Raw genomic sequence first — 27,071 nt, 5'->3', positions numbered from 1 at the left:
GATTTATTATTGACCAGAGCTGCTCAATTCGAGAACTAAAGAATATCGTTTTCAAGTCAACATGGACGAAAATATTGAAAAAAAAAAAAAATCAACATAGACGAAAATATTTAAAAAAAAATGAATAATGTTTTAATAATCTTCAAGGAAAAATTATAAATTAATTATGGTGATATGCTTAAGTAATGTAAAGTTATGATCCTTTAGGCTGTAATCATAGCGTAGTATCTGTTAACTGTGGTAATATGCTTAAGTAATAAAAAATACGCATAGAATAAATGACAATGGTTTAAAATCTACCTTCTATAAACCGGTAAAATCTTTTTGTTTTCGAACTTGGTGTCCTCCTGAGAAAAGAAAACATTGAATAAAAGACGACGACATATTTTCGTTGATTTGCTGATAGTTTTATTGGACGAATGCGGCAAATACAGAGAAAAGAAAAATGTGAATATCATTCGAGTTTGTTTATTCTTTTTTTTGTTTTGTTATTTTTCTTTTTTTTTTTCTTTGGTCACAATTAATCATGGGCATGGATAAAATTAGGGCAAGCGAAGTTCTTTCTGACGCTGGTTTGAAAAGTATATATTTTTTAACAGTTGAGGCTTTTCAAAGCCACATTGTCACAGAGACGCGCCATGTTGCTGGTTTGTCCAAGATCTTTCCCAAATAACCACTTTCATTGGTGACCACTGAACATGTTATTGGCTAACGGGACACGGGGAGGGGATGGTGGAAGAATATTGTCCGTTGTGGTTAGCGGTCGAATATCTTTCTAGATATATTCTTTCAGCGTTAATTCATTTGTTGAGATGACCCCATCATCTGCAAAAAGAAAAGAAAACTGACGATAAGTTAAAAGGAAATATGAGAAAAGAACGAAGAAAATATAAAAAATTAACAACATCTGAAGTTATGACAATACATACGCGATGACGTGTTGTAGGGTATTTACAGTTACTAGTTTTTTTTTTTTTTTTTACACAGTGATCACCACTTATCAAGGCCCGGAAGCCACTCAGGGATAAGGGTTATTGCAAGTACATCACGTTAGTGAGGAGATTTTATGAAGTGTTAGCGTGTTAGCGAGAATATATGCCACCGTCACATTGACACACCGGTTCCTGCCAGATCACCGAAGTTAAGCAACGATGAGCCAGGTCAGTACCAAATAGGTGACAATTTGGGAAGGCTAGGCGATGTATGATTTGATATTTGGATGCGCATTAATTCACTGGGAGAGATGCACCCTCAGTCTTAGTTGAGACATGCATCTAAGAGAAGGTAACTCTGATGGCAGCAGGACGTTGAATGGCCATGGAGGAGGATGAGTATCTAACAGATCAACGGTTCTATGGTATTAAGAGTTATGTTATTCGACTGCAGCTATGCGGATGATCTAAGAACAACGAATAGGTGCAAACAGGTAAATCAAATGTCACTGCGCTGGGAAGGTAATAGCAACCCACTCCATGCATTCTGTCAAGTTCAAAATCATGTGATGTCTTCAGAGGAATCGGACCAACAACGAACCAAAGCCCATGATTTCATCTACTGCATGAACATGCCACGATACAAGAAGAAGAAGAAGTTAGCAAGGATAATCGGTGTGACACTGAATACCTCTCGTTTCCCTTATTTTGTCCTTTAGTCCTCACATTCCATGAATGATGTTTCCGGCAAACAGGGGAAAATTGCTGATATCTGTGTCGAAATTTATTCATATAACTCTTATTGTGTACTAGTTTTTTTTTTTTTTTACTTTGAAGGATTATTTTTAGCTCCTTATATCAAGTGGCTTCATGCATTGTCTGAAGCGATTTCGATTTAAAAAAAAAACCCTGTGCATTGGTCGATTTAATCACGTGACGTAGCAAAAAAATTTGAAAGGATACAGAAAATTATGTTTCGGATTTTTTTTTTTTGATGAGTATTGATGAATTGTACTATTTGAAACACTGTTTTCATCTTGGAGTCTATTCTCACAATGTTTCGGCCGAAATAACTTCCGACCATCTTTATATGCGTCTTGTTGAATTCGGTAATCTGTACGCCGGGCTCGAGTATCTATACGGAATTACGAACGGAACTTCTACTAAAGTAAACAAGCGCGGGTCAAAGTATTAACTTCCTTATTGTCAAGAGAAAAGAGAAAATGCTAAAAGGGGCAAAGTTAATAAACTCTGATATGAGTTTATTGCGAGAAAAAATCCTTTGTAGGCATTAATTTTTTGTTAAATATTATTATATAAGGAATCTTTCCGAGTTAAAATCTATTTAGAAATACACATTTTAAATATGTAAACATTTGGTAAAGAATAACACGTTATACAAAATGGCCGTCTCATTTGGGCCGTATTGGATAAGTTTACTTAATGTTTACATATTTAAAGTGTGTATTTCTCAATGCAAAATGTGTATTTCTGAATAGACTTTAACTTGAAAAGATTCCTCATATAATAATCCATATATCTATAAAAGTGAGAATGTGCATGTATGTATGTATGTGTGTGTGTGTGTGTGTGAGAACAACTCTCAACTTATATACTCAACGGATTTTTGATCTACAGACTTGAAATTTGGTACATAGGATATTGAGGTAAGTGGAAAACGTTTTAATAGGTTTTCATCCGGAAAAATGGGTTGCTAAGGGGTCCAAAATTGAAAAATTCCTATATGGGGGGAGTCGTCTGATTTTTATATTTTTGCTAACTGTTTCACGAATGCGCATAGATTTTATGAGCTGTCAGTCAATGAGATTACTCTTGGTTGGACTATTAACACTAAATAGCAAAGTTGTTCAGAGAAGACTTGTGTTGTCAACCCAAGAGAAACCCTGTACATCAGAGGTCTGCAATCTACGACCCGCAGGCCAGATCTAGCCCGCCAAAGTCTTTAATCCGGCCCTCGGAACTTTTATTAAAAATGCAAAAATATGTAGGAAAAATTTTAAAAGTGGAAATGTTTGAAAATAGTGTGGTGCAACAGAGCTTGCATGAGCGCGTGTGAAAATATCCGAAGGAAAGAAGGTTGGCGAAGCGATTAGCAGTAGCAGCAGCAGCAGCAGCAACAGTAGTAGTAGTAGTCGTTTGAGCACGTATTGCAAATTAGCAAATGTGCGCAGGTTTGCGTGTCAGAAGAAAAAGAAAAAAAAGGACAGCACGTGGTTGGAGAGAAAAGCAAAGTGTGTCGGGGAAAATGGACGTGTAAAGTCGAAGGTGGCCAATGGCTGGCTATGGCCAGCGTAAAGTCGAGAGTATAAAAGGACCGGGCGGGATGGATGTGTGGTTCTGTGGTGAAGACAGCGGGGGTTTGTTAATCTCATGGCAGACGAAATGAACAGAAAAAAATAACAAAAACCAAAAATGCCGAGTTGGATTTACTATTTATTTACTGTTTGTTTGTTCCTGCGACGTTATAGTAATGTTTTTTTTTTTGTTCCAAAAAATGATTATAAGAACGAGATTTAGGAGAACCAGTTTTACTAAAAAGCAATACTAATGAACAAAAAGTATAAAACACGTCCAGGTCATTTTTTCAAAAAATTTATTTTGGCTCTCGTAGTTCTAAAATGTCATCAATATACCTCCCCCCCCCGTTTATACACCCTTGTTCTACACTATTCCCTCCCGCTTTGCGAGCAAAATTGGGAATTGCTATTTTCCTTTCCTATGAACCCGGCTCTAAACCAGCTGACTCACTAACATCTGTCATCTTAATGGATTAAACATTCCTTCTTTTCATATTTTCTACTAATCTGAAGACGGCATATTTATTTGAGTCATGTTTCTAATCCGTTGTCAATGAAAGTTAATATATTTTAGTTGGAGACCTGAGTCATTTTTTTTTATAATACGCTTTTACCTTCGAAATATGACGTCCCGTTTGAGATAGTGTACGTGACGCTATCGATGCTAATTCAGTGCTTGTTTACATTGGTGATTTTTAAAGGCATTTCAAGTGAAATACATACTTGCGTGTAATGGCAGAATTTAGTATAAATTCCAAAAATTACGAAAGATATGCTAGATGTATGTTTTAACGAAAAATAACCCACAATTATATTCTGAAATGAGTTGGTTTATGGTGGACCCTTAATTTGTCAATTTATTTCAAGGGTTATCTCTCCTGTTTGTCATACTAAATTGGTCGCACAACTGTTCCACATTAAAACATATGATGATTCGATAAATTCTATTTTTACTTGTCATTATTTTTCTACTGGATCATATTTTCGTAATTTTTCAAATTTATACTAATTTCCCAATGACACGTAAGTATGTAATAAAGTTTTCACCTGAAATGCTGACACCCCGGATATCTTAGCATTAAGTGAAACTAACCTTCACTCCTCCATTCCCTCTAACCACTTTAACATGCCTGGTTATCTCCCACTCTACCGTAAGGACTCGGACAGACATATGCATGGACTTGGAGTCTATATTCGTAACACCCTCCCCCTGACTAGAGAAATAAAACTAGAATCAGAGGACCAGGCCTTTATGTGCTTCAGACTAAATATGCAACACAATATTAGCTACTTGTATTTTCTCTACAGTTCTCCCTCAAACCAAGACTGTACCCTAATAAATAAAAGGTAGAAATAATTGTAAGAGAGTGATAGAGACAGCTAAGACAGATTACTCTGAAACCACCAGAAAACGCATCGAAGCACAGAAATTAGGAGCCCGGGATTTTTGGAAAATATACAACAGCGTAGTAAATAATGGACAGTCAACTATTCCCCCACTATCAAACAATCATGAGGTTGCTTGCACGGCAACTGACAAGGCTAATCTGCTTGCCAGTCGGTTTGCCTCAAACTCCACACTGAACTCGGTACACCACTCACTCCCTGATTTTCCTCTGTCAACAGACGCCACACTAGACGATTTGAAAATCACCCCTTCTCAGGTACATGCTATTATAAAAAACCTAGACACCTCAAAAGCATGTGGACCAGATCTCATCCCGGCTGTGCTATTAAAAAAATGCTCTGCCGAGGTTGCTCCAGTTCTGTCCAAACTTTACAATAAATGCCTTAACGAATCTTGTTTTCCCGACTGCTGGAAAACCGCCTCTGTGGTACCAGCCTTCAAGAATTCCGGTGAAAGAACTGACCCACTAAATTATCGCCCTATTAGCCTCCTCCCGCTTTTCGCCAAAATATTTGAGTCCTTAGTTAATCAAGCCCGAGTCCAGCACCTAACAGCTGCTAAACTCCTGATTGACAAACAATATGGATTCAGGCAAGCCCGTTCAACAGCAGATATCTTAACTGTAGTTTCTGAACCTATATACCGTTCATTGGATAAAACAGGGGAGGGTAGAGCGGTGGCCCTTGATATATCTAAGGCTTTTGACAGGGTATGGCACGATGGTCTTCTAAGGAAAATTAGATCATATGGAATCACTGGAAGAATTCATAATGTAATTAAATCCTTCTTAAGTAATAGGAAAATCAAAGTTGTCCTCGACGGTCGTACATCTAAACAATATGACATAAATGCGGGAGTACCTCAGGGGTCTATCCTTGGACCTCTATTATTCCTGATATTCATAAACGACCTCCATGATAAAATTGTTTCGGAGATGGGTATATTTGCCGATGACACCACTCTCTATAACAGATATGAGGGGAAAACAAATGAACACTTATCCAAGGAAATGGCAGAAACACTAGAGGATGACCTCCAATCCGTAGTGGAATGGGGACAAAAATGGTTGGTCACATTCAATGCTGCAAAGACTAAGCTTGTTTCCTTCAATAACTACAAGAAACCTTCTCTACCATCAATAGCAATGGCCAAGAACACATTGCCTGAAAGTACTTCTTTTAAACTCCTCGGCCTGACGTTTACAGGGAATATGAACTGGAATAGATACATTGAGAGCATTGCCAAGGCTGCTGCAAGGAAGGTTGGTTTCCTCTACCGTGCTAGAAAACTACTTACGTCCGACAGTATCCTATACCTCTATAAGGCAACCATTCGCCCATGTATGGAGTACTGTTGTCACATCTGGGCTGATGCATCTGCTGCTTGTCTCTCGCTCCTGGACAGGGTTCAAAAGAGAGTTGCCAACCTGATAGGTCCTGAACTGTCATCTAGGCTTCAACCTCTGTCCCATCGACGAGATGTTGTATCCCTCTGCCTGTTCTACAAGTACTTTAATGGTGAATGCTCTGACGAATTGCAAACACTTGTACCTCCCCGACGTATCTACCCCCGACAAACCTGAGAAGCTACTAAGTCTCATCCCTTTACAGTAGAGATCCCTAGGTGCAAGAAAGCCTTTTACTCCAATAGTTTCTTCCCCAGAACTGCGGGTCTATGGATCTCCCTTCCGGGATTCTGCTTTCCCAACGTCAATGATATGCAGAAGTTCAAGTGTAATGTTAACAAACATCTTTTTACTCATCTCCCTTCATAATGACCCCGCTAATTAAGTCCCTGATAGTAGCCCCCTGCTTCAAAGTGGCACTGTGCCTTGTTTGGGGTGAAAATTGAATAAAAAAAACTAAAAAAAACAAGCATTAATTCAATTCTAACCTATAATGACTTCTTATACACCAATTTAAAAGCATTAAAACTTTGAATTTCCCCCAACATCGAGTACGTCGCAATAGCGGTAATGTTTTTAATATATAAGTATGGAAATAAAGTAGAAACGATTTTTGCGGTTCTAAAAAACTGAAAAAAAAGAAAAGAAAATGAAAACAGAAAATACAAATTTCACTGATTATTCATACTTAACAAAACGGATCTTTGTGTTTCGATCGGTGAATAAAAATAAAGGCTTGTTTTGATCTGCTGGTCTGTTACTAATGAATGGCCGGACTTTGGACATTTTGCTTAAATGACGAATAGATGAGCCTCACACACTTCTACTAAGTCATGGCCGCCATAGCCATTCGTTTACTTTTGTTTTATGTTTTTGTTTGCTTATCCTGTGCCCACGTGAAAGACGTGCGGGCGAGGCTGCGAAACAGCTGCTCGTCCACACGCCATTTGTTCTAAGGCGGTAATGACGGAAATTATGAGCGAAAATCACAACGAATAGGAGCAAATGGCGATGACTAGTGCATACTAGACTTACTTAAACGTAGGAACTCGCGTGTCATGCAACGCATGGCAGTCAAAGTATACCATCGTTTTCTGTTTGGAATAGCAGCAGCAACACCTCACGGTTTGAGATTTTGGAATATCTTTAGTTTATAAATTCAGTGATGATTGGTGCTAGCAGTCAATTTTCCCAATCAGATGCTACCTCTCAGGTGAGCTGATCACGTGACAGAGTTTACCAAAAAGTTAAACACACGGTAACTCCTCTCTCTCTCTCTCTTTCTCTCTCTCTCTCTCTCTCTCTCTCTCTCTCTCTTCCTTTCCGAATCTTGGGACTGACAACACGTTTCACGGGGGTCGGGTCAATCCCCAAACTTCTTACTTATGGCGAAACAGAATCCACCTGGGCTTTTGTCCTGTATTCGACTTTGTCAAGGAGAATCCATCATAGCTACTGCCGGACCCTAACCCACACACTTCTCTCTTCCAACAGAACTGCCTAACCGTTTGTCTTCGTTCATACACATGGGCTCATTTCACTACTAACCTTCATCTCCGTTTCTAATATTTTTGCTAACGAAGATGGCCAATGAAGTTGTTTTTAAGTGCCAGACTGAGACCTTGTCTATTCTATTCTGCAAGTCTAAAACCAGATCCACAGCATGTTTGGAGTAACATTTTCATTATAAAAACAATGGATTTCTATTAATTTTAACACATGTACGCATGATCGAGCACAAACACTGAACTGGTCGATATAAGCTCTATGCTTGAGAAGTCGAGACTTCGCCAAAACATTTCGCTAGAAAGAAGAAAAATATTTTCCAAACCATCTTGATGAAGGCGAAAACCAGAAATTTTAAAGAAATATTTATTTCAAAATACTGCGCGAGTATGATCTTTTAACTGTTGTATTTCGAATTTTATTTTCACCGTGCTTATAAAAAGTGGATTTCTAATAATTTAACTATATTAATTTACAAACGATTCACGTAGAATTCATCTATGACCGAAGAGATAGTAATTACTGTTAATATTTTCTTAGTTCATCTTACCAAATAGGCGCGCTTTCTTCTTTGGAAGTTGGTGTTAAAAAAAAACATATAATGCGTGGCAACGCCGGGTGACCTTGCTAGTTTCTTACAAAAGACACCTCTATTATTTTGTTAACAAAGAAATGCAATGTTGTAAAATTTCGAATAAGAAATCGACAATATTTTTTTGTTTCTCAATTGGCAATTCACCGGCGAGAGTATTTTAAAGGCCACTTATGTGTTTGGTTGGCTTCTATATTAAACAAACGAATCGAAATATTGAATGTAAAGTAAAACAAATGGTACCTACGTAATTATCATGTCACAAATAGTAACATATCCAAAAATTACAAAAAACGATAAGGTAGAAAAAATAATTATTAATGAAAAACGAAATTTGTGAAATGAAGCGAAATCACTATATTACGCTTATTAAAACAAAGATAAGTTTACAGGGGAGATAATTCAAAATGTAGAACAAAATTTATTGCCACATAAACTGTATCGAAAACTGTTTTTCATTAATAATTATTGTTCTACCTTATCGTTTTCCGTAATTTTTGGAGATGCTACTATTTGTGACATGGCAATTACGTAGGTACCATTTGTTTTACTTGAAATTCAATATTTCGATTTTCAGGGGAAAACTGTCGGGACTGTCTATGCAATTTTTAATAGGTCAGCATGTCATATCCTCCTATAGTGGTAAAGAAGTAAATAAATATTTTTAATTCAATCCTTTTTTCAAACACGGGTTTGATCTTATAATCTTATCGTGCAGCCAGTATAAAGAAAAAAGAAGACAAAGGCAAAAACTAGTGTTAAACAAAAAACAACCAATCCAAAAAGGCCTTGAAAGTCATTGTCAACCTCTTACACGATTAGAACTACACATTCGAATCAGCGTGCAAATGCTTTTCATTGTGCTTCCCGCTTATAAATTTCGCCATGGTTGGGCGACGTCGTTTCACTGAGAACAAATGGTGTGTAACCAGGCAGCTGGAAGTTTAGCTTGTATCCTGGATCTACCTACACATCTGTTATGTGGGCATAGAATAAGTGAAAAAAAAGTTAACGACGATTGGGGAGACGTGCGATGCTCACCTGTTGATTATTTAAGCGAGATGTCTAGAGTCCGCTTGGTCAGCTGCACTGCAGCAACGGATCAAGAAAAAAAGTCTTTATTTTTTATTTAAGTAGTGAAACAAAAGCAAAAATAAAACAAAAATAAGCGTCTTGTTAATCAAGGCTATGAATAATCAGTAAAACCTGCATTTTATTTTTTTCTTCATCTTATTTTTTAATGCTTAGTCTGTAAAAAGCACCGAAGCGTGGAGTAATGAAGCTGTCAACAGTCAAAAGACACGGACGCCTTCATTCATCGCAACAAAAGTAATGGCCTCTTTCGTAAACGCAATAATGGATCGGAGTTTCTGTTCGACTAAAACTTGCGGAAGTCGAACGCAGATTTGATTGATTTTCTCGAGAGTTTTCACAGACATGAAGTAAAGCGGCCGGCCGTAATCGAAGACGAAAAAAAAACATTCCCTTTTCAAAAGCTAATCCTGTTAGATTATGCGGGGCAACATCTGGTTTCCTTGCTGATAATCGATTAAGAAAATCGACTATTATTGTGAAAAAGTTAAAATGTTAGATAATGAACATTATTATTGTTTTGTTAGAATGTAGAAAAAGGTATGCAGAGAGAACGTTTTAGAAAGAAAGGAATGTTTAATAAAGTATTTAGGTTAACTTAGAAACAATCAAGGAAAGAATGCCGCGGATAAACAAAATAGGTTTAAAATAACAGATAGAAAAACGTGATTCAAAAATCACATGTTAAAAGATGTAAGCTGAATTACGTAAGAATTAGGTTGATTATATACAAACAGAGAGACGAGAGACGAGACAGGCCATTTCTCATTTGGTTGGGAATCATTCAGCCGTGGAAGCTATCGGGCGCAGAGAAATAGTAAGAATGTAGGATAAGGATCCACATGTAACTCCAAGGACAGGGAACATCATAAAATAATAATTGCATGAAAATATAACCAGTGTTGATTTTAGTTCCTTAGGATGAATCTTCCTTGCAGCTTTTATAGACTCGTCAATCAACCTATTTTATATACACTCGTGATATATACCTCCAAGTAATACAGAACCCAGCCATATAACACTACGCCGAGTTGTTGGGAGAGCAACACGCTTTTCCAATGATTGTTCCATTTACTCTTCATCCCCTCTACTTTTACAATCCTTAGCAAAGGGTCATCAAGGATCACTTTTTGTTTTAGATGTGACTTAACCGCGGATTAAATCCTGCTCTCTAAGTCTATAATGTTTAATGGGCTAGTAAGCAATCATAAAAAAGACACGGCATTCACTCCAAAGAAGGAAGTGCCATGGGAGTATTAAATTCAGAAGTGGTCCCCACTCGCATGTTTATTCCGATCAGAGTAGATGATGACATAAGGTTTTTGCAGTTCTTGCAGGGAGGTGTCGAGGTCCTCCTACCTACAACGCATGGTATTCTCAAATGGTCACCTATCTGGTACTCACCAGGTTTAACGCTGCTTAGGTGATCTAACATAAACTGGTGTGTCAATATGATTATGTCGAGCCATTGTGCGACCAGGTGTGCCTCCCTCCCGCTCGACAATAAAAGCCCCCCCCCCGACGCTATTCCCGGACTCTTGTTCTCTTCTGGTCATGTTGTCGTCTCTCATATTGACAGTAGCCGAGGGAGAGAGAAGTTACGCACGAGTTTACAAGTGTAAAAAATAAAATCAAACAAAACACAAACTCTGACACATTCTGCAAATATCAATTCCATCGACCTTCTGCACGCTAAGGTCAACATCAATGTTCTATCGAGATCTAGCTGTCACTTGATGTCAGATAATATCGATCTCCTTAAGCTCTCTTGATCTAGTTCAAATCACGACTTGCCTTTAACTGTGTCCAATTGGAAACAGTCCCCAACTGCTGCAAACCCAAAACTGTTCGTAAATTGTCGTACCACTTCTAAAACTACCTAAATCTATTCGCCATCGTGCCCGGTCATTTGTGCGCTACACTTTGATTAACAATCCTATTTTAGCCCCCTTTTGTGTGGCTTGGTGAACAACTTCCTAATTCTTTATTCTTTTGATAAACTTATTTTCTCTTTTTTGTTGTGTTAGTTTTTCTCGTTTTTTTTTATTGTAATAAATTCCTAACACATTAACATTCAACTTAAAAACCACGTTGTATTCAGCTGGAATGCATCTCCGTGATTTGTGCAACTTTGTTCATTTTTTATTCATGTCGATTAGCTTACACAGCCACTGTAAAACAAACGTTCTTTCGTCCTTTGTGGGCGTAAAACTAAATGAAACTTCCATGGACTAAGTTTCTTTCCAATAACTACCGATCTGTGAAACACAAAACTACACAGCTGCTTCCTAGCTGACCATAACCCGGTCATTTCTAAGTCCAATGCTCGTTATTCGTTTTCTCTGATTCAAGACATAGTCGATTTGCGACCGTGTTTCCACTGTAGTTTACATCACCATTGAAAAAAACAAATTTTCCTTTCGTCCTCCGTGTTTCCCTCTGTAGTAGGTGCGCAGTTATGATTCATGCTTGTGAAGGCAAGTGTAGGCTAATCGATATGATTATGTTTGTGGGGACCTCAATAGTATCACATTATATTGTAAAGTAAATTCGTCTAAAATAGCATGGTGCGGTTTCTTTTACCGGCTTGATTCTATTATTGGTATTAGTTTCTTAGATTTTTCTAGAGTTACGTACTTAGAAAAGGAACCAGGTGAAGGTTGTTAACATGTATTACTCCCTACCCCCCAAAACCTCCAGAAAGTATGATTAATAGTTATTTACATGATTCAAGCGATTGTAGGGGGAGATAATTCATGCTTTGTTTTATTATTTTTTGTATTCAAAGAGAAACTTGCACTTACCATTGGCGTCCAATTTAAGAGCAACAGCGTAAGCCAGATTTTTGTCGTACAAAATAAGTTCTGCCAATTTCATTGGAGTTATCAAATTCTTCCTGAAATGAGAACAAAATGGACGAATAGTTATCGAAATGTGTGGAAAACATAAACGAGAGTTAAACTTGGATTTAAAATGTGAGAATGAAGAAGTTCAAAGATTTTATTTTCATTAAAAACAAAACAAAACAAAAAAAATGGCGGTTTTGACGGCAAAGGATAGACAGAGGTAGGTTTTGGGATATAATATTTGTTATCGATGAAATGGTTATATCTTATTTGACCGTAACATGTTTTGATGTTAACTGTTTGAAGTATTATTATACTAATTGGTCATTCTTAATAAGGCTAAAGGTCATAGGTCACATTAATGAGAATGTCAGTTAGATGATGACGAATATCATAAGAGGATTGAAAACGGGTGTCAGACATCGGCTAAATTGTATTACTCAAGAGGGCAACGCGACAAATATTTGTTGACATTAAACTTGAAGGGGATCATATTGTAGTCTACAGAGAAACAGTCCCCATGTTGCACAAGTCGCCAAAGTCGCACGCCAACAACTTGAATGGGAGGTGCTCAATATACACCGTATTCTCCGGATTTTGCACCCACAGATTACCATCTTTTCCACTCCTTATCGAACCATAACAGGGGCGTTACCTTCAACAATGAAAAGGACCTTAAAAACTAGCTCAACAACTTCTTTGATACCAGACCAGACGATTTTTAGCGTAACGGCATTGACAAAGAGGTGGAAGAGGATCGTAAACATCAACGGCGAATACACAATTGATTAATTTATTGTCATGAATTTTGATTTTTGTTTGAATAAAAGTCTTTGATAAAAACGGTACGAGCTTATTTCCAACCCAATATATACAAAATACATAAAGATATGTACGCGCGCACGCACACGCGCGCACGCACGCGCGCGGGCACACACACACACACACACATATATACGGTTTAGATTTATATATTTATTATAAACTAGCAGGCCGTCCGGCGTTGCCCGATCGTAAAATACGCATAAATATATTTAATTCATACAGAAACCGAGACTATTATTATGTTTTTTCTAGAACTTGAGCTGAGATCGAAACCAAAACCTAAAGATAGTAAACCAAGTACAATAATCATTAGGCCAGCTTAACATGATCCTTAAAGAGTGTTTTCAAGCCTACTTATTCTTAACGTAAGGAATCATGAGAGTGATTCATGTACCGCATTCCTGGAACAGGTAGCAAACAGATAAAAATCTGATGATCCCCTATGTACCAATTTTTCAATTTTGACCCCTTACCAGCCCTTTTCCGGATGAAATCGGGTTAAAAAGTTTTCCACATGTCTGAATATCCTATATACCAAATTTCACGTCTGTAGATCAAAAATCCGTTCAATATATAGGTTGAGAAGTGTCCTCATACACACATTCTCACTTTTATAGATATATAGATTTCCAATACAATAATGCTCGATGCTAACATTGTGATTAGTAGAGATATGGGTCATTTGGTTTAGATCACGGTTTCAGCTTTTAAACCTCCCTCGCAAAGGTAAGTCATTATTTACCTATTATATGTAGATGCTTATCTTTTATAGAAGGAAAAGTAGTATTTCCCCTATTTCATTCATTTCCACCATTTATTGTTCCATGTTCTGTAAACAAAACGTTCATTACACTGTTACTGATTACTTGGATATATTTATGTAAATTTCATTTCGTCTGTTGTAAACGTCAGAGATGACCATTTCGGTAATAATCGTGTATCATCACATATCGATTGGGCAATTTCATGCCTTTCCGGTGATTTCAATTTTCCCTTGCAGTATGAAACTGCTACATTTATTATTTATTCACTAGAAGTTTTCACATGATTCATGCTCCTCGAAGTGTGAATAACAACCAGTGTTACAGAGAGATGTGGGTTGGTGTAGTTGCAAATGGCAGAAATAATTCTGGAGAGGACTATCTGGGCTTGCAAAGATAACGTCAATAGAAGCTGGGCCCAAGAAAGTCGGGAAAGTCGGCCAGGGCAACGATCCTAGAGGTGCGCTGGCAATGACACCAAAGAAGTTCAAAATGGGAGACACATAATTGCCAGGGATTTGGCATCAGCCTGAACTGACTGACATTTCAGACAATAAACAAAAAATAGCGTGGAGGAATGTTCTGACGTCATCCGTCTCAATAAAAAGAAAAACAACGAAATAATGAGAGAAAAAGCAACCGCGGCAAAAGAGCGGACACATTACATCTTGGCCATTTTGCAAACACACTACCGCCACCCACAGAGGTAAACTAGATCAGTATATGTTAGATTTACCCAACTCTGTTAGCAAACTTGCATGTTAAAATAGTAAAGTAATTAAAACAAAATATATATTATAATTCGACGCTCGCAAAAAAAAAAAAAAAAAAAAAAAATCAACAGGTGACCTCTCCTTGCTGTCAGTATTGTCACTGGAGAATAAACATTATTCTAATCATTCTCGTTACTTGTTATTAAAAGTACAAGAAACTTTTTTTGTTCACATCTGATTGTGGAAGTACGCATAATTGTACGGATTCAAACAAACCACGACTAGCGATCCGGCTAGTCTTAAAATGAATAACACAGCACAAGTGTTCTAAAATTGCTAAAATTGCTAGCACTATTTACCTCTTCCGATAACCGCTACAAATCACTTTGTGTTATCGCAACACTAGTTTATCATTGATTTCTCGTTGATAACGCTCGTTAGCTTTCTCTGAAATTTCAGTAGCAGTCAGCCTACTCCAGATTCCAATACTCTCCGCATCCTTCTAGGGGAAGCGGAGAGCAAAGAGAAACATATCACTCGGGTTTTTACTTCAGCACCAAAATCCACATAATCTAGACCATTCCCGTAATAACCAGTTATCTGTTTATTGTGTCCTGTACAGTTCTAAGAGGTTTATCCTCTTAGGCTTTGCCTTCTCTTTTTGAGAAGGGGGTGGTTCATTGCTAATTGCCGGAGGCGCCCTTATCGGGAAATGCCGACGGGGCTGCACATATACTTTTTGCAAATCAGAGAGCAATATGTAACGGAAGTTTCCGATGCCTACAACTTTACAAATGTGAAATAAAAAAAAAACTTAGAGAAGAAATCATCGGGAGCAATCTAAACTAGATCAGTATATGTTAGATTTATCCAACTCTGTTAGCAAACTTGCATGTTAAAATAGTAAAGTAATTAAGACAAAATATATATAATTCGACGCTCGCAAAAAAAACAAAAACAAAAACAAAACAAAAAACAACAACAGGTGACCACGACATAAATAAAAACACACACAAAAAAATTCCTTCACATATGTGTGAACTCTACATTTTTTTTCAACCAATGAAACGGATTTCGAAAACAGATTGTTTTCGCAAGCCTAAGTGAACGGATATAAACAGTCACTAAATATTGCCAATATAAAGAGTCACTTGATCATTAGAAGTGCGGAAAGATAGCTGAATACACCGATGCGTGGGTACTATGTAAAGATTACAGCAACAACAACAACAACAACAATAACACGCACTTAGAGAACAAGGTAAAGATATATAAAACGGAGATCTGAACAAACATATATTTTTTTATGTCCTATATTTTTCTCAATATGTGACTTTTATGCATTACAATAGTTAAAGATAGCTTTAACATTTACTAGCTAGTAGCCCGGCGTTTGATAAGCTTAAACATGCTATTTTAATTTATGCAGATTGCGTATGTATTATTATAGAATCAATCTTCTATTGATTATTATATATTACAAGGAATAATTTGCCCGGTGGCTAATTCGCCAAAAAAACAAAAACAAAAAACAACAAAACAAACAAAAAACCAAAACAAAAAAAACAAAACAAAAAACAAAAACAAACAAAAAAAAACAAACAAAAAAACAAAAACAAAACAAAACAAAACAAAAACAGGGATATCATTTGATTTGTAGTTGAATGCTCTAACCACTAAGATATATATCCAGATCACAATAAATATGTTTTTTAAGAAGAAATGATTTGATAAAATTTTATTATCTCCTTTGCTGGTGTAACGTAAAATATTCCCTTGTAAAAATTCTTCTTTTTTATCTTCAAGCGAGAAAAGTTATTTTTAAGATCGGATTTTTTCGATTTTCGATACTTATCTGGTGAATTTCTGTACAAAAAAAAAAAAAAAAAAAATCTAAGGACACTTCCAGACATATAAATTAGCTTTGTGTAAAATTTGCAAAAGATAGGCTCACCCGTTTCGGAACCTATAAGGAAGAAACTCATACATACACACAAAGTGACTTTTATGTAATAGTAGAGATTAGTAAAATAAAAAAATAAATGCGACCGAAAGGAGCGTATACGTGTGTCCGTAAATGTAAAGTTCATCTCTTCTTATCCCCCCCCCCCATCTCTTTCGATTATCAAAGCAAAGCGGAAATTGCACTTTTGGTACGTTTGACGTCATTTGTATACTTAATTTTGATTGGTCGGTTGTAATTACCCAATCACCATAAGAGAAATATAGTGTTTAGAACCGTTTAACACTAGTTGTTCCTTTTACTACCATCATCTTGGTCGGCTGTTCGTCCAAATAATTCAGTGAAAGGAAACTATTTAACAGTATTTATAAAAGAATATGAAAAAGAAAGAAAAATCTGCGAGCGGAGGCAAAATAAGAAAAAAAGCAAAACAAACAAAAAAAAAAGAATAAAAAAAAACAAAACAAAATAAAGCGCCCGGTTATCCCCCTCCCCCATCAACAAACTCATTACACAAAATGATCGTCGGGATCGAAAAAGGGAGTGAGAGATAGTATTGCCGTGTTTATCGATTACCTCTCCCACGTCTCGCAGCCAACATGCCACCCCTTTTTTGTTGTTGCTTTTCGACAGTTTGATCGGAACTTGGGGTCTGTTTGCGAAGATCAAAAACGTGTCAACAGGACAAAGACATGCAACCAGATTGTTTCCCGGTCATCAAGAGTTGGAGTCATCCATTATTGACTCCATTGCCGGAGCAGGGGAGGTTAGGATTCCGAACAGGCGATGCTCGTTAACTTCTGATGTTGACTTTAGAAGAAGAGAGATGGCGAAGGCTGTAGGCGGCAGAAGATCGATTTCTTGTCTGTTCTGTCCAACCGCTCTTCTATCGCTACAGACGCTACACTGGGATGTAATTTCCACCCGGTTATTGGCGGACCGATGATTTTATTTCATCATCATAAAAAACTATTGACGTACATCAAGAATCAATAGAAACTACCGGAGATTCATAACGACGTTTACGCTTTAAATGGCGAAAGATTGGCTGACATCTTTTTTTTTTTTTTTTTTTTTTCTGTTTTCGTCTTTTCTTGATTAAAACACCGATTGGTTATAGTTTAGTCAGAAAGTATGGGAGAGCGTACACAGGAGGGGAAACATAAGAATTAAGAAGAAAATCTATCGCCGTTCCAAGTTGAATTGGTCATTCTTTTATTCTCATCTTATTTAAGTATCATTTTTTTCTTTGCCTTTATATAAAAGTGAAAACGATTAGATTCTTACAAAAAAAAAAAAAAAAAAAAAAAAAATCGTGTTGTTTTGTTAACCATTTTATTGACCGAATACTTTTGTTTTCGTTTTGTTCGGAAACGAGGCGAGCAAATAAATTGTCGAGTTATAATGATCGAATTGTTAGGTCTCCATTTTACTACTAATCAATACTGGCTTCCGGCAAAGAAAAAGAAATTTATCTTCGAGATGCGTTTATTCAGTATATTTTTGTTTTCAAGTTTGTTCTTAAATAATTATAAGGCTTATTTTGCGATCGGGTTTCTCTACTATTATAATATAATATAATATAATATAATATAATATAAAAAGGAATTAATATATCTGACATCCGGTAGGATGCCGAATGTGCAGAAAAAACAATTTGCTGGAGATGAGGCATCTTACCGGATGTCAGATATATTATTTACCCCTTGCCAGGAGGCTAGATACAAAATTCAGGTTTAAGTGTGGGTTTGAGAAATCAGTGCACTGGGATAAACGGATTCTGAAAAAAGTCTGATCAGCTACGACGACATTCTCCAGTATGCGCGCCTCAGTCGATTACCAATAAACTAACCCCTTCTAATATGGGATGTACAAGAGGAGAAATATAGACAGAGCAAGAGAAATAGACATAAAAGTAGATAGATAGCGCGATATATATATATATATATATATATATATATATATATATATATATAGTAAGATGATTGATAATTTATAATTAAAATTAAAATTAAAAATTAAAAATCTGTTTCATAAGAAGGAACACAACAAAGCCAATAAATTGTACGATCGTTTCAGAAACGATGTTTTTATTGAGATAGACATTAAGTCATGGACAATAATTTTAATATATAGTTTTTTGAAACAAAGTCTCCTCATCAGCAAAAATATTGGGTGGATTTAAAAAAAAAAGACACCAAAATAAACCTAGCATTTTTTTAAGTAAGTGTCTTTAAAAAAAAAAAACACCCAATATTTTTGCTGATGAGGAGACTTTGTTTCAAAAAACTATATATTAAAATTATTGTCCATGACTTAATGTCTATCTCAATAGAAACATCGTTTCCGAAACGATCGTACAATTTATTGGCTTTGTTGTGTTCCTTCTTATGAAACAGATTTTTAATTTTTAATTTTAATTTTAATTATAAATTATCAATCATTTTACTAAATATTAAAATAGCTCTAGGATATATGCCTATTACGCTTATTATATATCTGCATTACAACGACCACTGTTTTTTCTTGTATTTTAATTACATTAGTGATTTTACTATCACATTAAAATACACTCTGCTCTTTAGACCGCTGTTCTAATCCCCTTTATATATATATATATATATATATATACATATATATATATATATATATATATATATATATACTAGCAAAAGTACCCGTCGTTGACTGGGTTCAAAAACAGCCTACAGAAAATGGACTCTGATTTATGAAAGTATGATAGGTTAGGAAAAGGAAGGGTTGTAAAGAGATAGCTTAGAATTTGGGGGTATCAAAACCAAAGTAAAATATGATGAAAGTAAAAATAAAGTAGATAAACCCCATAATTTATTATACCATATCTGTTCACACTGAAACACTTATCACAATATTCTGTGGATCTATATTAAAAAACCTTGTTAAACTTTGTGACATATTTCCATTCTAAAGAGGTCAGGCGCGAACGAACACCCCATGATTTTATTATGCCATATTTCTTCAGACTGAAACATAATTATCAAAGTATACTTACGCAGATAGATATTAAAAGTCTCTATTAAAGTTTGTGCCTATTTCCATTCTATGGAGGCCAGGCGCGAACGCAGACCCCACATTTAAGTTAAAACATACTTAACAAAGTATTATTATGTACATCTATATCAAAAACACTTGTAAAAGTTTTTTTTTTAATTTTAAAATTTTTTATTTCCATACTTTGTGGACCAGGCGCGTACGCAGACCCCACAATTTTAAAGAATCATCATTATGCCAGATCAAACATACCCATTCGTGTGTCTCGATACATCTTCTATTATTATATGTGATCAGTTTTCTACAAAACATAGAGGAGTCTATTCGTGACCGTTCAGCTTTCTATATGGGCATATTTTCTGCCCACCCGGATTTATAACCACGAACGACATTGGACTTCTTCCGATAATGGACTACCGAGGTTGTATCAACTTCTCTTTTCGTATAATTTTCTCCATATAATTATCCACAATCATTCAAAAAACTATTTTCAATAATTGTGCTGAAAAGCAAAATAGCGTCCATTCGCAGCTGAACATTTTGCTAACTGGATTTCATTTCCTCTGATGATATGAGCCATTGTTGAAAATCCATGCATTAAGGAAATTAAAATAATCCCTTCTATATATTCCTTTTGTCAAGCAATAAATTCTTAAATCGAATATATGTCTCTATATGTTGTTTTTTCAGAATTTAAAATTGGACCACGAAACTTATATATTGTTCTATTCTTAAATATTAAGCTTTTCCTTTTTGGCTAGGATCTCTTTGAAAGTATTACTTCAAGTAATATCTTTTTTTTTTACATATGCATCACCACATTATCAAGGCCCATAGGCCACTCAAGGATAAGGGTTAAAGAGTGTACAGTAGAAATTGGAAAATATAGTAATCATTAGTAATGAAAATTTGGTAAATTTGATAACTTATATGGAACGGCTCATCAAGAACTTATTTACGTTAGACTTGAAGACAACCATATTGTAGTCAGCCGGAAAGCAGGAAAACGGAAGACAATTCCACAGGCGTGCAGTTCTAAGAAAGAAGCTTTGTTCATGGAATCTACGTTTAGGTTTAGGCACAGATAAAGAGTGGGGGGAATTATTGATAGTGTTTACAGCTAGACGAGTGTTTCTTGTGAAAGTTTGGCGAGGGGGGGACCATAGATTGAAGCTCAGTCGAACACTTTCTATCAGGATTTTTCATCTGAATTCTATCAGTGTCTTATCTCGCTTATATATATATATATATATATATATATATATATATATATATATATATATATATATATATATATATATACTGGCAGGAAGACTCAACCTTTTTCGGGATTAAATGAAGATCAACTGAAGTTCCACCGTCCCATACGTCGGTGAAATCAATCAGTTTTTAAAAACAAATTCAATTGATTGCCTGCTATATTTAGCAACTCCCCCCCCCCGCAATGTACCGGTAGTAACATTTAAATGCCTCCTCACTGTGACTTAGTCTACAATATATTATAGTCTACATTGCACTGTAGAGAATCTACTGTTGATTTTATGAAATAATGGCTTCTCTTAATGCAAAAGTCAAGTATCATAGTCCAATTGTAGCCTTAACAGAGACATTCGTTTTGAACATGCCTGTCTTATATAAAAAACAACTGTTGATTTTATGAAATTATTTTTACATAATCACTTGGATTATAGTTATATCTACAAACATCAAGTATCATGGTTCAATTGTGCTAAAAACATTAATTTAAAACTCACCCCTGTCTTATAAGTTGATTTTATAGGTTGGGCCTTTCTGCTTGTGCGGTCATAAAACTTTTCAAATACAATTGTGATGTTATGTTGTCTAAAAGGGTTAACTTTGGTCAAAATCGGATTTTTAGGGTATTGATTCTCGATACTTATTAGGCGCATTCCGGTACAACACCTACGTAAGAACACTCCCATACACATCTAGTACCTTCGTGTGAAATTACAAAAAAAAAACGGCCCAGTCCTTTCCGAATCCATGTTATATAATCGTGTATAAGGTCGTTGTTATAAAGCAGTTTGTTTAATGTGTTTGTTTAATGTATTTGTGAGTGTACATGTATGCGCGTGTATCTAACAGGCCATTAACCTAAGACAGTTCCTTCACAACTTGACGAATAACATTGTCGGTGGGGACACCAACAAAAGGCATATACCATTTAAAATTTTCTTCAGAGCTTCCTGAAATTAAAAATGCCTTTTCACTGAAAAAGGAAACGCCAAGACCTGAATTATATTTGGATATAATCATTTATTTCCATGGTGGATCCCTTCTCGGAGTTGGAGACGCTTCGCACGAGTCTACATTTTCTTAACTCGCCCCCTTTGACTTCCACAGGCGTCAAGTCCAAACCTCCGCCTGTTCGCTAACGCATTGGATACAGAACTGATTTCTCCTTACTGCCCACGTGTATATATCTATCTAAATTCTTTCTTTCTTTGGTTCCTCGACGTCACTAATAAATCATCTTCATTGTTTATCTAAATTCCTGTTTATGTTGATTATAAAAGCTAAAATTCCTTTTCACCAAGTTAACATTCCTGGTACAAGTTTTAACATAAATATTTTATCTTTAAATACCAATCCGCTTCGATAACGTTTTTTCTATTATTCAGACATTCATTTTTGTTACTGAAATATTTCTACTAACTAAACACTGACAATCGTCCACTACCAGGCTACTCGGCATTTTCCGGAACCAATAGCACAACGTATGGGGATCTCTCTCTCTCTCTCTCTCTCTCTCTCTCTCTCTCTCTCTCTCAGAGGCAACATTCTTTTCATGTAATAGTAGAGAGAGATATATACACTAGAAGGCCACCCAGCATTGCCATATCGTAAAATAAGCCCTTAAATAATGATATAGTCTAAAGAAACTTTGAATAAAAAAAAATGTAAAAATAAAAATAAACAATGCAGTTTAAATTCCTAGAAAAAAAGAAACTAAATTCGACCTATCGCAGATGTAGCACCTACATAATCAGACTTCTAAAAAGTTTATAATTACAAAAGAGAATTCAATTATATAAGGACGAATAAAAAAATAGAAAGTCTTAACTAAAATTGTTAAATAGAAATAGACTTAGCATTTGCATAATCCGATTTCGCAAAAGTCTTCAATTATAAAAGAGAATTTAACGACATAAGGATGAAAAAACAAAACCTTAACTATTTTTTTTTTAAATAGAAAACATGGATACTCAGTTGCCTACCATGTAGCGGTTTCGGATATTTAAAAACAAGACAACTGTAAAATACATGGCTCCTTAGTGGATAATACTACTTCCCTAATAACAAAATGTAGAATAATACGGTTACTATTTATACTAATATATAAAAAAATAAAAATAAAAATACAATATTAATAATATACATAAGTAAATTTAACAATATAAGATATATTCTGTGACATGTTTACTAGGATATAAATGCTATGAGAATAAAAATGCATGAAAGTTTAAATACCTTAGGTAACACAAAGGCAAATAGATAAGAGGAAGGAAACCAATATAGATTGCAGGTGATTAAATGACTTACTAACTAGATGGTTTTCTAACCAATGATAAAAAATATTTTTTATATATTTTTTGTATAGTTTTAAAGGTTAGAAACTTCAAAGAATATATATATATATATATATATATATATATATATATATATCTTTATTCGATTGGCAAAATTTTAGAATAATTATAAAAAAGTGAACCATATCGTAAATTCAATCAACTAAAAAATGGAAACCGGGGTGAGGAAAAGAAAAAAAAAATATATAGATATAATGGGGCAAGTTATATGTACAATTAAATAAAATAAATAAGTCGATTAAAAAAGATCGTTAAAATATACCCAAAGCGCTTTTCGTTCAGACAATATATATATATATGTGTGTGTGTGTGTGTGTGTGTGAAGTGATTATGGCTGGTCAACCTGTGTATGGAAATGGTTCCATATTGTTTTTTTTAAAAACCGTAATGAGTGAATGAGTGCAAAGAAGATTGGGACCTAGAAGTACCACCTACATTTCATTAAAGACCAATGGCAAGCGGCCGTTGCGATTAAGCAAATTCATTTGCAAAGATTATCGAAAGAAAGTGGAGAGTACTGGAAATCTGGAAAGACTTGATGTCGACCAGACTCCAAGAAACAACACTGGTTGTTGTCAGTGAGTAATCTGTGATGATGACCTGTGTGAGAACTCCTAGTAATAATAATAATAATAATAATAATAATAATAATAATAATAATAATAATAATAATAAACAACAACGTACCGGTCGTCTAATGAGGATGCAAGGTAGTATGAGTCTTGAGACGTTCTCTTTCCGAATCCGTGGGCAATTCGATTTGAAACATTGTTTTTGAAGCCACGCTGTTGGCGCATGGGCATTATTACGGAACCATGTACCTCAGACGACAAGATCAGCATGAAAAGGCCGAAACACCACAAAGTGCACAACCCTCGAGTGCCGGAGAAATCCATGGTTTGTTGGGGTGCTGGGTTACAAGAACAACAATAATCACAAAAGATGATCTACAATAAAAAGAAACAAAAACATATTAATAATTTAATTAGATACAAAGTCGTTCTCCCATGCGCACACACGCATACATACAGCGTTCCTCTATACAAAATAAATAAATAAATAAATAAAATAACAATACATAGACAATGTTTTTTTTTTTACCTACGAAATATCAATGAGATAAAAATTAACTAAACATCCTTTAATTGGTCCGCCGACAAAATGAGGGTGGACTTGTAAATTCACCATCGTTCGTTCGTCTGTTCGCACTTTTCTCAATAACTACGCCTTGGAATTTTTGCACAAACATTAAACATGATATGAGTAAAAAGTAGCAGGGGTGCCTTTCGGGTTAAAATTGACACTTTTATGCTTATTAAACAAAATTGATGCCTTGGATTTTTATAAAACTTTCTGAAAAGTTGTAACTAACTGATTTCTATATAATTTTGTTTGTCTATACTTCGCGATAACTCTTGGGTGTACCCCAGGGACTCTTTTAGGGCTAAGAAAAATACTCCATCTTTGGGACTATTTTACAATATTTGTCCAAAATTTTCTGTGTATGTCTATTTAAGCAATTTTGCATGGTGCTGAACTGAAATTTAAATATGTTAAGGCCTAAAACTGCAACGTTTGTTGATTTTCATCAGGATTTGACGTCTCCTGGAAACTTTTGGGGCTAAATGGGGTGTGGGGGGGGGTGTGGCAAATGCTGAACTTTATTGTGTACTCACGGGGGACCATGCATGCTTCACTTGTTTTGTCTTCTTTTTTGTATCAGTATATGCATAAGATTTTGTTGAGAATTTGGTGTAAAATAGCCAACCTTGATCTAAATTCAACTTCTCTTCTGTTAGTTTAAGTTTGCTGATTAAAAGAGAAAAATTGTAGAAGCCGTTACGTTGTTTAATTGTGTTAGAGCTTAAATTGAGCTACGGTTGAATACTTATTCAAGAAGTGTTCGCCGCGATTTATGACTATGCATATGACATCGATATTAAGCATAAAGCAAAAACACTTATTCAATTTCATAAACGCATCACATGAATTCTAACGGTTATCGCTCATTCGTCATAGTAGCACTACATTGAAAAATTCTAAGGACCATGTTTTATTTGAAAAAAAAAATAATAAAAACAGAAAAATTCTTTTCACGCCACAAACTCAGCTCATACTTTCTAATATCATACTTATATTGTATTTATTATTATTTTTATTTTAAGCGATCCCCTGCTCTTGGCCACAAAATGCATCGAAATGAAAATGAAAGACGTTGAAGAAAAAATGGAAATTTGTATTTTTGGACAGCGTTTATTCTTTGCTACAATGTTCGAAAAAGTTCACGTAAATTATTTTTGCCGTTTGTGGAAGAAGATTGTGTGTTTTTTTTTTATTATTTTTTTTATTTTAAATTTTTTTTTTGCAACGTATTAGCTTTTATGTCAAACGGCAAAGAAAAACAAAGAGAGACGCAATTGATTTCAATATGTATAGTAAATGGTTAGAAACTGAAACAAATTTGTTAAAAATAATATTCATAGTTATCATAATGATAATAGTAATAGTTGAAACAAAAATATTAATAGATAAATATAGTAACGTATTAATAACAATGGTGATAGTTTTAAATAATAATATTGCTAATACTATTATTGTATCTATTTACTTACCTCCCCACGAGGGGAGAGTTAGAGATAATGTCGGTTTTTAATGTGGAGTAAATCCCGTTCCCCCTCCACCTCTTACAAAAAGGTCACACTGGATAGGGACAAAAATAAAAATAAAAATAAAAATTGTCTCGGTCATGGAGGATTTCTTTTCCACTGATCGAGACCAGAAAAGGTTAAGTGCAGTATCGGAACATATACTCAAATGTGGTTTTGGCCTGAAGGCCACTCTGTGCGTATTAATGACAATATTTATAATATTTATAATATATATATCATTCAACCACGGTAGTGGTTGAATATATGCTTAAGTCCGAAATTGAATGAATCGAGACACATTCAAACCCCCACCACTAATTCTGTTCGCAACCAAATTTCAAACAATTTATATATTTGGAACACCTCATTAGCTACATTTTGAAAAATAAATTTTGAAAATTGGTTGAGTAGAAAAAAAGTTACAACAAAATATGTGGGTTCACAAATAGGAGAGTAAGTACATAAGTGACTAACGCTTTTTTTATTTTGCATAACTGTTTTTGTATATAAATATTTTTTACTGCGATTTTGCCAATATGACATGTTAGCGTAACGGTTAGAGTACCGGGGGTTGGTGGAAAATATTTAAAATTTGAATATTGATAAATATTTTATTTATTATTTGCATATGTTGTTGTTTATTGTTGAGTTAGAAAGAATTAAATGATCCTAATTATGATATAATAAAATTATTAATTTTTATGTAAATTATAAAATTATTAATTCTATCTACTAACTAACTAACTATTAAATTAATTTTATTCAAACAATTTTCACTACATAAATATATGCAAATAGTAGGGGGGAAATAAGTTCAATCCAGCGACTGACACCCTTTCTAACTCAACAATAAACAACAACATATGCAAATAATAAATAAAATATTTATCAATATTCAAATTTTATTTTTAGCTGCAATATTTTAAGTCTAAAAAATTCTTATTTTTTACTTTACTAGAATATCTTGTTCTTTACTTTTCCAGATTGAATTTCTTGTCCTTTACTTTTCCAGGTTTAATAAAATCTTAAGAATATTACTTTTCATGCGCGCATTTGTCCATATAATATATATATATATATATATATATATATATATATATATATATATATATATATATATATATATAGTAAGTTTTGAAAAATATATATGGCAATTAAGTTAAACAGAATTTTCCGCGTTTCAACCTCTTGGATGCCTCGTGTTTTTATACATTCCTGTGATACTGGGTTAGCTAATCAGCCAATTAAATTCTTTGTTATTCATGATGTTTTTTTTTTTAATTTGTGTTGGGATGACTTAGTTTTAATCTGGATGTTTTGCACTTACATTTTATTTTATACTAGTTTGTTTGTTAATTAATTAATTATTATTATGATTATCATTATTTTTTTAATGTTGTAATTATTATTTATCCATGTTC

At 34.8% G+C, this 27,071-nt stretch overlaps 1 protein-coding gene across 2 annotated transcripts in view; it reads right to left on the bottom strand.

The window, feature by feature from the left end:
* Window positions 1-385: 385 nt before the first annotated feature.
* Window positions 386-27,071, bottom strand: part of LOC145241316 (uncharacterized) — a 112,344-nt gene continuing 85,658 nt past the window's right edge. For both annotated transcript variants that reach the window (XM_080104126.1, XM_080104127.1), the window contains 3 exons: window positions 23,690-23,949; window positions 12,058-12,149; window positions 386-825 (listed from right to left, as the gene is read on the bottom strand). In XM_080104126.1, coding sequence (XP_079960252.1) covers window positions 776-825; window positions 12,058-12,149; window positions 23,690-23,898 — 351 coding nt within the window. In that variant the 5' untranslated portion in view covers window positions 23,899-23,949 and the 3' untranslated portion in view covers window positions 386-775. The remainder of the gene's footprint in view (window positions 826-12,057; window positions 12,150-23,689; window positions 23,950-27,071) is intronic.

This window comes from Euprymna scolopes, chromosome 20 (genome assembly GCF_053919585.1).
Source record: "Euprymna scolopes isolate OS-2025 chromosome 20, ASM5391958v1, whole genome shotgun sequence".
In the NCBI taxonomy this organism is placed as follows: Eukaryota; Metazoa; Mollusca; class Cephalopoda; order Sepiida; family Sepiolidae; genus Euprymna; species Euprymna scolopes.
This window is presented reverse-complemented; position numbering and strand designations above follow the sequence as displayed.